Source organism: Camelus dromedarius, chromosome 16, assembly GCF_036321535.1.
Source record: "Camelus dromedarius isolate mCamDro1 chromosome 16, mCamDro1.pat, whole genome shotgun sequence".
Lineage (NCBI taxonomy): Eukaryota > Metazoa > Chordata > Mammalia > Artiodactyla > Camelidae > Camelus > Camelus dromedarius.
In genome coordinates this window covers 52,601,698-52,616,611 of record NC_087451.1, presented here as the reverse complement: position 1 = coordinate 52,616,611, position 14,914 = coordinate 52,601,698, and the positions used below count along the sequence as shown (strand labels likewise).

Genomic DNA, 14,914 nt, shown 5'->3' with positions numbered 1-14,914 from the left:
GAGCCCCCACGACACGCTTCCCAGACGATGAACTCCCCTTTCTCCCTACCTGGACGTTATAACCAACCAACTGGCCAGGCCAGCTCTCTTCTCCATGTCTCCTGTGCTCAACGCCGGCATGTCCCTCCCACCAGGCCCTCACTGAACTCACTGGGGCTCCTCCCAGGACTCTTGGTCTCAATCGGCGGTCATGCATAAATTCCCTGTTGTCACCACTGTGAGCAAATGACCCTGCCCACCTCCACCCCCAGCACTCAGCTCACCTCTCACTGCATAGCAGGACTGAGCCTCCCCACTCCTGTCTCCCGTGCCCAGGGCCACATCAGGGGCTCAATAAACCAATGAGTAGTGAATGGTTTCTTCTCTGGTCCAGGGCAGAGGGCGGGGATGGCCTGGGCTCTGCACCCTGCCCGGCGGCCTGGCACGTCAGCAGGCCGGGAGGCCTTTTCCAGAGTTGTAAAGGGAAATCCCAAACAGCCGTGGTTCTACCCGAAGGTGGGAAGACAGGCTTGGGACATTGGTAAGGGCGACACCCCCTCCCTACCTACCGTCATAACCTCAAGGACCCAAATCCATGTGTCTTTGGACTTGGAGAAGAACTGGATTCCAGGGCCCTCGTTAATGCTCGTGTATGAGGTAGCCCTCCAACTAACTGCTGTGCTTTTGAGACACAGGCAGCTAGTCACTCTCTGAGCACTGGGAAGAGCTTTAGAGAAATGAAATAGTTCCCGCCTCAGGGAGCCCCCAGTCTGATGGGGAGACCACTGTCCTGCCCCAGTGGTTCATAGACAGGTGGAACACAGAGGACCCCAGGATGCTTAGAAAGAGCCAGAATGAAATCCTGGGGGGCAAACCTAGGTAATAAGCCTAGAGATGAACAAAGGAGTGAGCTGGGAGCTGTGCGGGTTCCACAGTGAAGGACGGTTCGTTAGTTCACTAGGCTGCATCACATTTTGCATCTCTGTGTCCCTCTGTCCAAAAAGAAGGAAATGGTTTAGGAGTTTGAGGGGGCACCAGACTCTTTAGGGGGTGGGGTGGTTAGGCTGTTTAAAAGGAGGGGAAGAAGGCATGGGTGGAAAGAGCAGGCCCCTCATCTGGGTGCTAGAGAAAGGTTTGGTGACAGCAAAGGCCCTGAGGCCAGTGTGTCAGCACAACCAGTAAGGTTCTTCTAGTCAACGTGTAGTGAAAGAATCTCTATCCTAAGGCTCACTCTTCGTCGTGAGCTCTGAATAAACCTGTCCTCATCCTTACACCATACCATGTCCGCTGAGAAATATGGGAGTGGGCGGCGGTGCAAGCCACCGCCTGACACTGCAGAAGCCCCCAGGGTACCCTCACCCCTTCCACTGCTAACCTCCCCCACCAGGCACTGGTGCCTTGGCCATCTCAACACCCAGTGCTGTGGTCCCAGGCGGTCGGTCACTGTAACAAGCCAACCTGAAGGAGTGACAAAGAGGACTGAAGATTTTATTCCTGTGTCTGAAATTTGGGACATTTAAGAAAAACAAGTTACTGGATATTTAGTAAGTTTCCTCTCTGTGCTGGTACTTTTTTGGGCACTTAGACAGGACTGTAAGTATCAGAGATGGAATTTGTCCTAGAAGACCTACCGACTGTAGAGAGCAAGGGAGAGGTGGTCACTCTGCAAAGGCCAGCCCCTGCTCTCCAACGATCCTTTTTAGACCCATCATGTTCACACAAGCTGCTTTCTGCACATGCCATTCTCCTCCCATTCTAGTGAATTCTTACTCAGAGGTCAATTTCTCTGTAAAGCTCTCCCAAACTGAGAATTACCCACTCACTCTCTCCACTGAGTTCCCAAAGTGCCTGCACCTTCCTCCACCACAGCACGAATATGTGATGTTAAAATTAATAGTTTTATCTCCTCAACAACAGGGTTACTCAAGTATACAGACCACTTCTCATTTATCTTTACCCCAGTGCCAACGATAGTGTTCAGCACATAAGAGGTCCTTGGAGAGGATTCACACTTCCTGTCCTCAGGGAGTCTGTCTCTAGAGCCACGAGGGAGCCAAACATAATACAAGTAACTGAAATAAACAGCAGTGACTGCTCAGTGAACACATATCCGGTAGTTCTCAAACTCAACATGTCCAAATGCTGAACTCTTGACCTACAGCCCCAAAGCTACTCATGGTGGTCAGCTCTTGTCTACAAGTGGCACCTCCAGGTACCCTGCTGTGGGCTGGAAACCTGGGAGCCACCCTCTACTCCTCGCTTCCCCCATCTAAACATGTTTCCTAGTTGTTGGTTCTTCCAGATCTGTCTAGAATTCATCTTGCCACCTTCACTACCACTGGTAACACAAGGCATCATCTTCCCTTGCCTGTAGGGCAGCAGCCTCCTGAAAGACTTCCTTGCTTCCCATCTTACTGCCAGACCCACCCCCCTCCATTCTCCGCCCAGAGCATGACCGTCCACTACTGGCCACAGTTCAGTTTCCTAGATAAACCTGATATTCTCGTCCTTGGCCTCCAAGGCCCTGTGCTCTCTGATCCTTCCCCCCTCAGCCTCCTTACTGGCACCAGGCAGAATTTCTTAGACTACCTTCTTGCCTGCTTTGAGGTCTATGCTCTGGCTCTCCCCTATATGAACATAGCCCTAGTCCCTCCACACACCCCTGCCTTGGCTAACTCCTCATCTTTCAGGTCCCAGGATAAAGAAAGAAAGGCTCTTTTTCAGCCAGGGCTTCCTTGATAATCAAGTTCAACGAGTTCCCTCCAGTTACGCTCACACAACACCTTGTCCTTCACCCTTCTTAGCATGGATCACAACTAGAAATCCTCTGTATTTAGTATCGATGTCCTCCAGGAGATTTAAGTTCTACATTTTTGTGTACAAATGAAATGTCTGTAATGTATCTGGCATTCTGCAAGACAGTTTACCTCCACAAGTACCCTCCTCACTCTGCAGACACCCTCACTCTACACCAGAAATGGAAGGATTTGAGCCAAGGGTCCTTCACTCCAAATACACTCAACTCCTACGCCTACTTGGTCTATGCTGTAAATGTACGGGCAAATCTCAGGCAGAGTTATAAGTCTTCACAAGGAATTCCTTTCTAGCCAGGCCACTTCAATAGGTAAGAAACTTCCAAATGTCTGCCTCTCAACATATTGGTCTCTCAAAGGATCCTTCTAGATCTAATCATTTAAGGAAATGTTACATTCCATCTCCCTCTTGGAAAACCCCAAGAGGGAGGCTTTGAGAAGCTCTGAATTCAAGAAACACACTGTAATATAACTCCGTATTCTCCAAGTTTGAGTACAGTACCCTTTTAGCCCGTTAATTCTTTGTGTTTAACAGGACACACTTTGGGGAAGGCTGAAGTGGAGGCATTCCCGAGGAAAAACAGGAAAAGGGACAGACTAATCCCGTTGTGCACTGAGGCTATGTGCAGGGGAACGAAGAAAGCTAGGGAGGCCATCAGCTTATGGAGACTCAAAAGCCAAGATAAACATGAACTTCATCAATCCAATGAGCAATGGGAAGCCTTGTGAATTCTGGAGCAGGAAAGGGATGAGCCACGTCTTGATAGGCTATTCTTCACTTCTCCTGATCCACTTCCATAAGGAGGTGGCCAAGAATTCCAAGGCCATGGAGGGACCTCAGAGGCAATATGACTGAGAGCGGAGAAATACTGAAAGACCAACCAGGGTTAAACTGGCTCTGCAGACGCCATTGCATGGAATTCGAACACTGCCCCTGGTGTTACACAAGGTGGTCCTCCTCTGGACACATCTGGTTTCCAATCACAGGCATCAGTTTAACAAAACCTACAAGGCCAAACTGGATTCTAGCCATTTAATTTCAAAAATCCTTTTTCATATACCCATTTCGGTGTGTCATACCATCCCCAAATAATGGTTTATAATTTCTCCTGGTTCTCCAGGTTGGCAGGACTCAGCAGGATGTTTCTTTAGCTTTGTGTGGTCGGCAGGGGTCACTCATGAGGCTGCATCCAGCTGGGAGTATGGGGTCTGGAGTTGCGGTGCTACCGGCTGCAGCACGTTGGTTCTCCTGTACATGGTCTTACTCCATCCAACACTACTCAGTTTAGCTCAAGCTCCTGGTTTGGAAATGTCAGCTGGCTTCCAAGACCAAAAGTGGAAGCTGCCAGAATACCACTTCTGTCACATTTGATTAGTTAAAGCAAGTAAAAAGTCCAGCCCACATGGAGCAGCACACACATCCAGAGATGGGAGAAATTATTGGTCACCACCTCTGGAAGTGATCTACCATACCTTTTTTTCTTTTTCTGTGAGATAGGAGTACAGGTTTCTAAAAACTTTGGGACCAACTAAATATGAGGTGAGTGGTTTCCAGAAATAAATACCCAGCAGAAAAAGACAGGCTTCTTGGAATGGACATGATTTGCCAAGGATAAAGGTGTTTGTATCACACACAGCACATCTGGGAAAAGCAATGGAGCCAAAGTTGTGCAACAGCACAGGTTATTTTCTCCACTCCTGGGCACAAGTACACAAACCCTCAAACCCCCACATGGTGCCAGTGTGTCCTGCATCTACAGGGATTGCACAAGGCAGAAGAGACAAACTGATCTTTCAGCACAAGGGACGTTTTTCACCACTAGGCAGTCTTTTTTTCCCTTCTTAGTGACACTCATTGGCATTCTGTTGAAGATACCACAAAGGAAGTGGGCAATTATCCTGCCCCCATCAGCAGGAAAACAGTCTGGAAGAGGCAGTCATACAAGTTTGTAGTAGAAAGTGCTAGGGCAGAACCGGTGGCCGTCCAATTCTGTCATTCCATGATCCCCAGTGAATAGCAAAAGGTGGTTTCTAGAATTCCCAGCACACACCGTGTTATTGAGTGAAGTTTTTACCTTATTCTCTAAACATGCAAAATCCCGCATAGCACTGTGTGTGTATGTGTACCTGGGAGGCCACGGGAAGGAAGGGCACTAACGAGCCAGTGAACCAGGCCTTCTCCCTCGGCAGTCACTGTACCTCACTTAATGGGACCTGTTACTTGAACCTGCAAAGGTCTAGCTCAGGGCCGTGGGGTGGGGTGGGAGTGAAGGCAGGTAGAAGGCAGGATTCTGCCTTTTCACTGGAGCTTTCTCAAACCAGGGTTTCCTTTACCTCCCCACACCCCCCAATCCAGAAACGGACTTCAAAGGCTCAATTTCCTGAACTGTAGACAAATGTGTGCCTATCTGCATTATGTACATTAAAAAAAAAAAAAAGACCCAATGCTTTGATTAGATTCTCAAAAGTTCAGAAGGAAAGAAAAAAGGGTAAGGCTCCCTGCTGAGAGTCATGCTGCTTCATCTTAGCACCTGTCATAACAGCTCTGCTCCTTAAATGTCATTTGGCTTATCGACTGCTCTTCGATGGAGGAAAAAGGCAGACATGTTTATGCCTACCCTTGAAAACTTACTAATATACATCCAAAAAGCTGCTTTTCATTTGTTTCATGTTCCAGGAGGAATGTGTGCTGTAAGCAAGATGCAGTCTTTTCTACACTGGCTTCACATGAACTCCATTAAGGCCATTCCTAACCCTAGCCAGGCAATCTGCCCAGAACTGCAGGGACAAACCAAAGCTGAGGACAAGTCAAAAGCATCATGTTGCCATGTAAAGGGCACACCATATTCTTAAAAATTACTTAATATGACTCACTAGCCCCCTTGTGAAAAATGGGAACAGGCACAGAGACATCAGATGACTCACGACAGCGCTGTCAGAAGCCTGGGATCTGGAATCAGAGAAGCAAGGCTCTCATTCTGTTTCTATAACCCAGCAGCAAGACCTCTGAGCCTCAAATTTTCTCGTGTGGAAAAGGGATATAATACCCGCCTTACAGTGGTGCTGCGGTCAGGACTGAAGGAAACCACGTCAGTTAAGGGACGGTGCTTACTAGACAGTTTATTCCTAAATCAGAAGCAGAGCCAGAATGAGGCACATCGTTTGCTTCCTGGTTTAGGTCTCTGGCCTCCAAATGTTTGCCTATCTGACCAACTAAAATCAATTCTTCTGTCTGCAAGTTTCACCAGTTTTGTTATTTTTCTGGTGATGGAAGCCACTAGGAGCATGGGGGCCTGTGGCTGAAGCAAGGAAATCTAACTAGAAGGGATCAGATGGTTTAACCATTAAGGAATCAAAAAGCCGAGAAGTGAAATGGTAGATGGGAGGGTGTGGGTTCTCAAGCCGGACAGAGCAAAATGAGATTTGTCTTTTCCACTTACTATGTCACCTGTGTTCCCGGTTTTCTCCTGCAAAACCTGTGTGGATTTCTACTGCACTGGGTTAGCATGGGGGTCAAATGAGGCAGTGTGATAGTACCCAGCACAATGGGAAGCACCTGGGAAGCAACCAACACGTGCTAGAGCGCTCTTCCTCCAGAAACACAGGAGGGGCTTCTACTTGGAGGGTTTCGGGAGCTAGATCCAGGAATAACTCCAGACTTTCGATCTTCTTATGAGGGAGCCTCAGCAGCTGAGCTTCTTTTGTGCAAGTAAAAGGGAGTCAGAGGGGGCAGTTTTACTCACAGTAACCATGGAAGTGAACAGTCTATTCCCATACCTGTAAGGATTTAAACCAGAGAATTCTTCTATGTGAGGAAAGGGCGGTGGTAATCAGCAAAGGCTTAGGATCCAGACTGTGCACAAACTTCAAGTGCTCTGACCTCTCAGCATTCCATTCTCATGATCCATACTGCCTACTTCAAATTTTTCAAAATGTGAGAGAGAGCAAAATTTCCCTTTGATGCAGTATCTAGAACATGGAGATTTGGGTGCACATCTCTGAGTGTCAGAACAGTCTTTTTATAACCTTAAGCTTCTGTCCATCCCATCTCCCACTCCTGGTAAGTGACACACAGGACCTAACCTTGCCAAGGAGGACCCTTGTCTCCAAGTTTACCTGCCAGGAGGGATTCTCACTGCTACCGGCCACAGTGGGCGAAACCACCCTAATACAACTTCCACCCTTCTCCTTTCTACTGTACAGATAAATGCCCAGCCTCCTTTTTCCTGCACTGGATAAATGCTACAAGAAAATGCAGCTACTTTCAGAAACCATCTCTACCCAAGAGACAATGATTAGAGGTGACACTGCTCGCTCCTGGCAAACAAGCCTGGAGATTAAGAAGGGATACACCTATTTCCACCTCCCACAACTATCGCTTGTACCCCATCTACCCTAACTTCCTGCTGGCTCTTCTGCCCTCGAAATCAAGAAAAGGAACTAAACAGAAGAATGAATAATACTGACTAGTCGCTCCTATGCATGCCTATTAGCTGGAACCAGAGGGCGGCAGAGAATTTATCCCACCAAGTAGACAAGTTCAGAGTAAGCACTCCCTCTACAGATAGCCTGCAACACAAAGGAGAAAAAACCTTCCCCCAGCCACAAACCGCATCCCTCAACAGGCAGTTTACTGCTAGGAAAATAAATCCCGAGTGCATTTACTATTCGCAGCAAGTCAGTGGCACCCGTTCCATCTGTAAATGAGAGCTCCTGGGTGAAACAGACGTGAGCAGAGAACATGCTTTATTGAGGAGTAGATACAGGACAGCACATTCTACCACATGTGGGGAAGGGTTAGCTTCTGTAAAAGGCCTTTACCCCTTAAGAAAAACCCCAGTGAAGTTGCTTTTGGATAAATTTTAACAGTGACACTGAAACTGGCAGGGAGCTGCCACTGAACATGCTTAAAATTAGCTCCCCCCAACCCACAGTGAATATAAGTAGTGTACAGAGATGACAAGAGAAAGGCACAAATGACCAGAGTGGGGACTGTGGTGAGGGCTCCACATGAAGACAGTGGTGATGTAGGAGACCAAGTCGGGAAGGGTGACATGTCATACATCAAAAGCTGCCCCAAGATAGCAGGTTATAATGGGCTGGAGAGAAATTAGAGGGATCATCTCTTCCTTCACTTAAACAACACCAAAAATAGGAGACCAGAGAATGGGGGGGATGGTGGTAAATCCCAAAAAAGGAAATGGAGGAGGAGTTCTTGGAAGGGCGTGAGCACTTTAGTCCTAGAGGGAGGGTGAGGCACTGTTGAAAAGAGAAGCAAACCTTGGCAGGGGTGGACACTCTGCTTTGCTGAGTCATGGGCTGAGATACGGAAGTCATTTTCAATCGCTTCTCCGAGGATGTTCAGACAAAAGCAGTGCAACTTATGTGGAAGTGTAGGTGTGCTATCTCACACTGGTACTGGTGGAAAGGTTTCTGTGGTGTAATTAACCAGTTAACATGCAGCATGAAAGGGAGAACTGGAAATTATTTTGGCACCTGCAAACGTAAAAAAGGGCAGGGAGTAAAGAGAAGAAAACATTTACGACTGGGCACTTTATCTGGTGAGGCAAAAAGTAGTATCCATTCCTTTCCACCAAGACGCTGCCCGCTGCCCACTGCCCACAGGTGAACTCAAAGTACAGAATCACCACCGCTCAATTCTTTTCTCCATCTCATTCAGATAATGTGCTGTTACCAAGACAAATCCCTGGGAGAGTCTTCAAAAGTATTTGGCTCTGGTCAGCCCGATACTGATCAAAAACAGGTCTTTTGATAAAAATGGAGGAAAAAATTTACAGTGAGATGAAGTCCAAAGGGAAGGGACCCCTCCCAGCACACACACTCAGAAGTGTTTGTTACCTCTCCCCTGCCCCTCCAAAAACACATGTAAGGAATAAATGGAAAGGTCCTGGTGGTGGCAACCGTTATTTGGTGGTCTGGTGACCAGGCGGCAAGAAGCAATATTACAAAGTTTAGAAGACACAACACAACCTCATGGGGCCAGAGGACATGAGGAGAGAACCAGTGACTGGACAGGTACAGTACCAAAACAGAACACCTTGGGTCAGTGCTACGAGGGATCTGCACTCAAGTCTAACAGCGATCCCATCCAGGCAACCTCACTGAGGCCGAAAGAACAGTTCCTCAGAACCAGCGTCTGCAGTGTACATGAAGGTCGGAGCCAGGACAGTCCTGAGGGGGATGGCCTTCCCAAAGGATACTGTACTTGCCAATCACAAGAGCAACAGAAATGACAGACAGATCCCTAGGGTACGGATTCCTACTGCTGGGGTTCGCTGGCTCAGAGTAACAGGTCACTTTAAGTGCCCTTGGGAGGGGTCCATTTTAAACAGCTTGGATCCATGGTTTTATTGGAGTTGGATCTTTTGGCCTCTTTGGCTATCCACTCATCAATCAGGTCCTGAGGGAGAACAATGGGAAAAATTATTATATAAATTCAACCAAAGTATCTTTATATGTGGGTTCCTAAATGACTGTAGGCAAAGAAGAAATCAACAAAGGTTTCATAATACACTAAGGTGTGAAACAGGTGTTAAAAAAACTGTCTTTTGATTTACATAATGCTTTCCTACCTAATCCGTTTCTTCCTACGAGGCTCTCAGTCAGACCAGAAAACCATTATTCATCTTCCCCTATTATATGTTATGAGTCAACTTAAAATTTAAAACATTTCAAGTCGGCATGAGTTGAGATGGCATTTGTGAAAAGAATTTAAAACCGCTCCCGCAAGCCCTGGAGTTTACGAAGATACCCCTGCACAGATGGGCGGTCTCCTCCGATCTAAGAAAATCACCCAGAATCAGCACAGAAGGACAGCTGTGCAACATAAAGCCGCTTAGCTGGCGCTGCGTACCCTTCTGTCGTCCGAATGTAAGACAGGAGCTGACCAAAGCTTCTGATAAGGATAAGGCAGGAGACAAGCCTAACGAGACCATGGAAAAGGTACAGGTGGTCAGGCTCCTTTAAGGGAAGGTTACCGTTAAGGTGTGGAGGCCCCACAGGATATTCAGCAACGAGCAAGAGGCTGACAGAAACTTTACCTGTCTCTTCAAAACGAGGTGTTTTCCTTTCCAGTACTTGAGCATCTGAAGGGCTTGCAGAGTGCTGACAATGTCCACGGGATTCACAGCTGTCTCCTGGCTAATTTCTGAAACAGAAGAGCTACTGAGAACTTGGCCAAAATGCAGACCCCCACCACCCCCTACCAAGGCCCCCTTTCCCTTGAAGGAAATCTAGAGGACTCCAAACGTTTGGAATCTTCACTACTCAATCCAACCTGTTCAGAAAAAGTTTACAAAGCAATCACTTGACTGGTTCAAACAGCTACAGAAGACAGCAAAAACCTACTTTGGCCCCTACAGAAATCAGGTCAAAGACAGACCAAACTAAATTCTTCCACCCTTGCATAAATATACAGGGATGTTAGAAGTCCCTGTGTGTGCCAAAAGACTTGAAGTTTTTCTTCTTTCTTGACTTTTGTTGAGAATTAAAGTGTTAGCAACCTGAGACTTGAGAAACCAAATCATATAACCAGTCCCAAGGGCCAACTGCTCTGGAATCCTTAGGTACCTTTAGTGAGGGGCCCATATTCAGCGGGCCACTCTCACATTCGGAGGAAACACAGAATGGGGCATTATCTTTGCAGGTTACAAAGCATGAACAGGGCCAAGAGGAGTCAGAATATTCAGCAAACATCTTGGGTAACAACCATTCTCTAAGAGTCAAAAACCAACCTTTGATAGAAATCTCTTTGCCTTGGAAATTATGCAGGTAACGAAGAAGCACTTCTTTCCAGTAACTGCGATAGCTTATGAGCCCTAGATCTGAGAGTGGACGTTCTGGGGAGCCAACTTTTTCTTCCACTTTGGAAAGCAAGTAACCTGCCAGGGAAACAGAGACACTGTATCTCATCTTATGAGCAAAGAACAATGTACCAACATAGAAAAAGACTTAAGCAGTAGAATCTGCTTTGCACTATCAGTTAGGGTCCAGTCATTTAATGCAACACTATGTGGCTACTGTCTAGTAGGCTGCCTTTGTGTAAACAAAAGGGGGAGAATGCATACCTGCATTTACTTATAATAGACATTAAAAACTCTGGAAGGCTTCACAAGGAACTTTTCAATGGTTACCTGTTACTCTGTGTTAAGAACAGGGTAGATGGGAACAGAGATGGGAAGCCATTTCACTATACAGCTTTTAATCTTTTTCAAAATTTTGAACTTTTAAGAATGGATTATTTCAGTACCACCTATGAAATATTTGAGGGGGTGGGGAGGTGACATGACCTAAACCTTACAAAGTCTCTAGTTTTAACATCTAAACATTAACTTTCAACACAATGGGATGCAGTCAGCAAAATTCATATTCTGGGAAATGCTACTGGATAACCAACCTGCTTTCTTCAACAAACATATAGCAAAGAAAAAGAAAAAGGAAAAAAAAAAAAAAAAAAAAGAGCGATGGAGCAGGAACTTTTAGATTAAAACTGATTTACAAGCTTCATCTATCAATCCCAGTATCAGTTCTATCTGGATTTGAGTAAAAATAGTTTGAAAAAAAAAAAAGAACAAAATCACAAAATCAGGAAAATCTGAAACTATAATTTATATTAAGGATTTTTTTTAGGTAATGGACTTTGTTCTTTTAGAGACAGTAAAATAATTGAGGGTGGGAGTATAGGTAAACAAGATTGGCTATAAAATGGTAATCATCACAAGGGGTTGATTATACTATTATGCTACTTTTGTGTACGTCTGAAAGTTTCCACAAAGTTCAATTTATAAAAGAGGTATTACCTATCCAAAGATATACAATGCCCTCCACCCCTCAGCGGATTATGCCATTTACTGATTCATCTCTTCCCAGGTGGCTTAAATAGAAAGGTTTGGAAAGCTAATTCTAAGAACTCTAATTCTGATGAAACTATGTCATATTATAATGAACGTGAAATAAAATACAGTTGAACCTCATTATTTACAGAAGTTATGTTATACAAAGTCACAGCGAACACTGGATTAGCGAACACTGAACTATTGCTTCTAGGGAAAATAGAGGGTCAGATTCCTGTGAGCCTCTCACACTTTCTTCACCCATCAATACATAACCACATTTTATGTGTTTAAAAACACCTATTTAATATACATTGTTGTGGGTTTTTAAAAATTTTTTAAATATATATATATATTCGTTTTCATATTCTTTTTCATTAAAGGTTATTACAACATATTGAATATAGTTCCCTGTGCTATATAGAACACATTTTTTATCTATTTTTTACATATAGTGGTTAACATTTGCAAGTCTCAAACTCCCAAATGTATCCCTTCCCACTCCTCTTTCCCCCAGTAACCGTAATATTGTTCACCATGTCTGTGAGTCTGTTTCCACACTGTTGTTGATTCATTAACACTGAATTGACAGCCAACAGCACAATAACCTACGCCTGAATGACAGCTGGCCAAAACACCTATTTCCTCTGTAAGGCACATCATAGCCTTCGTCGACAGCACTTTAGCTCAACGCTTAGGGGCCATTTAAAATAGCAACAAAAAGCACAAAAATAAGAACATGGCACTAACAGACTGAAGAGGATACCTGCTTAAACAAAGAGGGCCAAAACAAGGAGTCTTGCTTAACCTCATCTGGGAATGTGTAGTGACCTTTTTTTACTGCCTTGCTCACATTCGTTGATTTGGGGGTTGCAGATAAACTTTAGTTAAGGAGGTAAATCCCCAAATACAGATTCCAAGATTAATGAGACCCAAAGCCTCTATCAGGTATCCGGATCGCCTCCAGACAATTCCTTACAAGACTAAAATTCCTAACACCCAGGAACAAATTCGAAGCCTTACACATCTATGTGCTGTTCATAAATCTTAAACTGGGATAACCCTGAAGAGCTTACTTCACTATCCTCCATATCTCCCACTGTTAGGTACCAACTCAGGGTCCTGTATTCATTCGCATGTTCAACTGATGATCAGGCCAAGTGACAATCAGGTTTTCTCCACTTACTCATTAACTTAATACCAGTGTACTCCCACTACATGCCAGGAACTGCAGAGATCGTAGGACAAAAAGACAAACGACAATATTCACGTGGTCCCTGCTTGTGGAGCTTATGACTCTGCTGTTTCACTTACTGAAATCAATGAGCATCTTGCCATAGCCCTGTCTCATGTACTGAGGCATGGTAAGGATACAGGACACATTGTAGTTGAGGAATGAATTCTTTTCCTAAAATCAAGAGCAAACAGATAAGCAGGTCATGAGAATACGGAACCAAAGGTGTCAGCAGTCCCACACATACAAAATAAGGATTCTTATAAAATATATGCCAACTAGGCCTGGGAAGTGGCTGTCAGGCTCACAGTTGTTTCACCCACACCCTTTACGATGGCCAAAGCCGTGAATCCCAGGGTTTCCCTAGCTCTGGGACCTCCAGTCTCATTTGAAGAGGGTTGACTCTGTTTCTTTAGTCACAGAGCAAGGCAAGAAGGTTTAGAATGCTGAGTCAGCCTAGGGCACCCATCTCTAAAAACAGTATTTCGAAAAGGGGCTGCCGACTGGAGAAGAGAGGAATCCAAAAAGTAAGCCCCCATTCTGCAAGGGGGTGAAAACTCAGTTAAATCACATATCATACAATTTCATTTACGTGAAATATCCACAACAGGCAAACTTCTAGAGACAGTAGGAATGGGACGGATTGAGTGGAAATGGGGAATGACTACTTATGGGTATGGGGTTTCTTATTGGGGTTAACAAAAATTGATTGTGGCAACTGTACAGTGGTTGCACAACTCTGTGACTCAACTAAAAACCACTAAATGAGTGAATTGTATGGCATGTGAATTATACTTCTAAACAGTTGTTATAGTAAAAAAAAATCATATGCAAAATCTGGCCTTGAGTCTTTGAAGGCACAGTAGCATTATGACTGAAGGAGTCCAGCTTAAAAAACAGGCAAAAGGAATATATTCCTGGTTTGAAGCTAGTAACATAGAGAAGAGCAAAGCCAGGAGAGCTGGCCTGACGACAAGACATGGGCCTGTGGGTTAGCAGGCAGGGCCCTGGCCAGTAATTAATAGACAGCTTCAACCCACAAGTCCAGAATGAGTAAACCAGCTTTTAATAAAGAACTGCACATTTTCATTAAATAATCTTTGATATGTGGCTTTCTCCCCTCAACCCCCTACTGCCCTTTAAAGGAAGGGCTGTCACCACTGCCCAGGGAACTGCCTCTTTCTGTCAGTGATTTGAGTCCCCATGTGCCAACATCAATCACCCTGCTCTGGTCATCAGCTTCTTAATCTCCAGATCCTGCTGACCTTGGAAAAATATCCAATCAGGTGACAACCAGTGTTGTCTGCTTCAGTCATAACATAGAACAGGAAGGGTTCCACATCATAATATAATGTCTTGTGGTCCAGAAAAAGCTTGGCCAACAGGCACAGGTTTTGGCAGTAGATCTGGAAGCAGAGAAACAGAGTTTAAGCGTGGGTCAGTGATTCTTAAACTTCTCAGATAAAGGCCTAAAATTAAAGAGCATACCATTATTGTTAATGAGGCAGAAATGGTATATTTTGGCCAATAGAAGAGTTCTATCTTCTTTACAAGGTGAGACAGATATAAAACAAATTGCTTCTGAAACCTGTGAATGTACAACACTACCACCCCTTTTTCTGATGTCACCACTTTACCTTGTTTTTCTTGCCATCCACTTCAAACACAGAGATTGAACCTTTGCGATATATCTCATCGCCGGGTGGGTGTTTCCACACACACTTGGCCTGCAAGAGAATGGAATCCACATCAGGGAAACAAATCTTCCCTGTAGGACCGCTGCTCAAAGGGGAAAATGAATCATGGGTCGAATCTGGTTAGCTGAGATGGACAGCTCAATGTACAGAAAAACAGATTTTTTTTCCCCCAGTGAACCAAATAAAGGCTTCTAAAGTCACTGCAATGTATTTATGGTATTTTCATAGCAGTTTGGAACAAGTTTTCTGGATTATATTCTGGCACTGTTCCAACTCGAGAGATTAAAATCATCTACTATGTAAAAGCAAGACAAATAAAAAATACCCTTAGCTTATTAT

The 14,914-nt window shown here is 44.9% G+C and overlaps 1 protein-coding gene across 2 annotated transcripts in view; it reads right to left on the bottom strand.

The window, feature by feature from the left end:
* Positions 1-7,521: 7,521 nt before the first annotated feature.
* The window catches only part of KAT7 (lysine acetyltransferase 7), a 28,619-nt gene continuing 21,226 nt past the window's right edge, over positions 7,522-14,914 (bottom strand). For both annotated transcript variants that reach the window (XM_010998592.2, XM_010998593.3), the window contains 6 exons: positions 14,516-14,605; positions 14,144-14,284; positions 12,959-13,052; positions 10,547-10,693; positions 9,854-9,960; positions 7,522-9,213 (listed from right to left, as the gene is read on the bottom strand). In XM_010998592.2, coding sequence (XP_010996894.1) covers positions 9,112-9,213; positions 9,854-9,960; positions 10,547-10,693; positions 12,959-13,052; positions 14,144-14,284; positions 14,516-14,605 — 681 coding nt within the window. In that variant the 3' untranslated portion in view covers positions 7,522-9,111. The remainder of the gene's footprint in view (positions 9,214-9,853; positions 9,961-10,546; positions 10,694-12,958; positions 13,053-14,143; positions 14,285-14,515; positions 14,606-14,914) is intronic.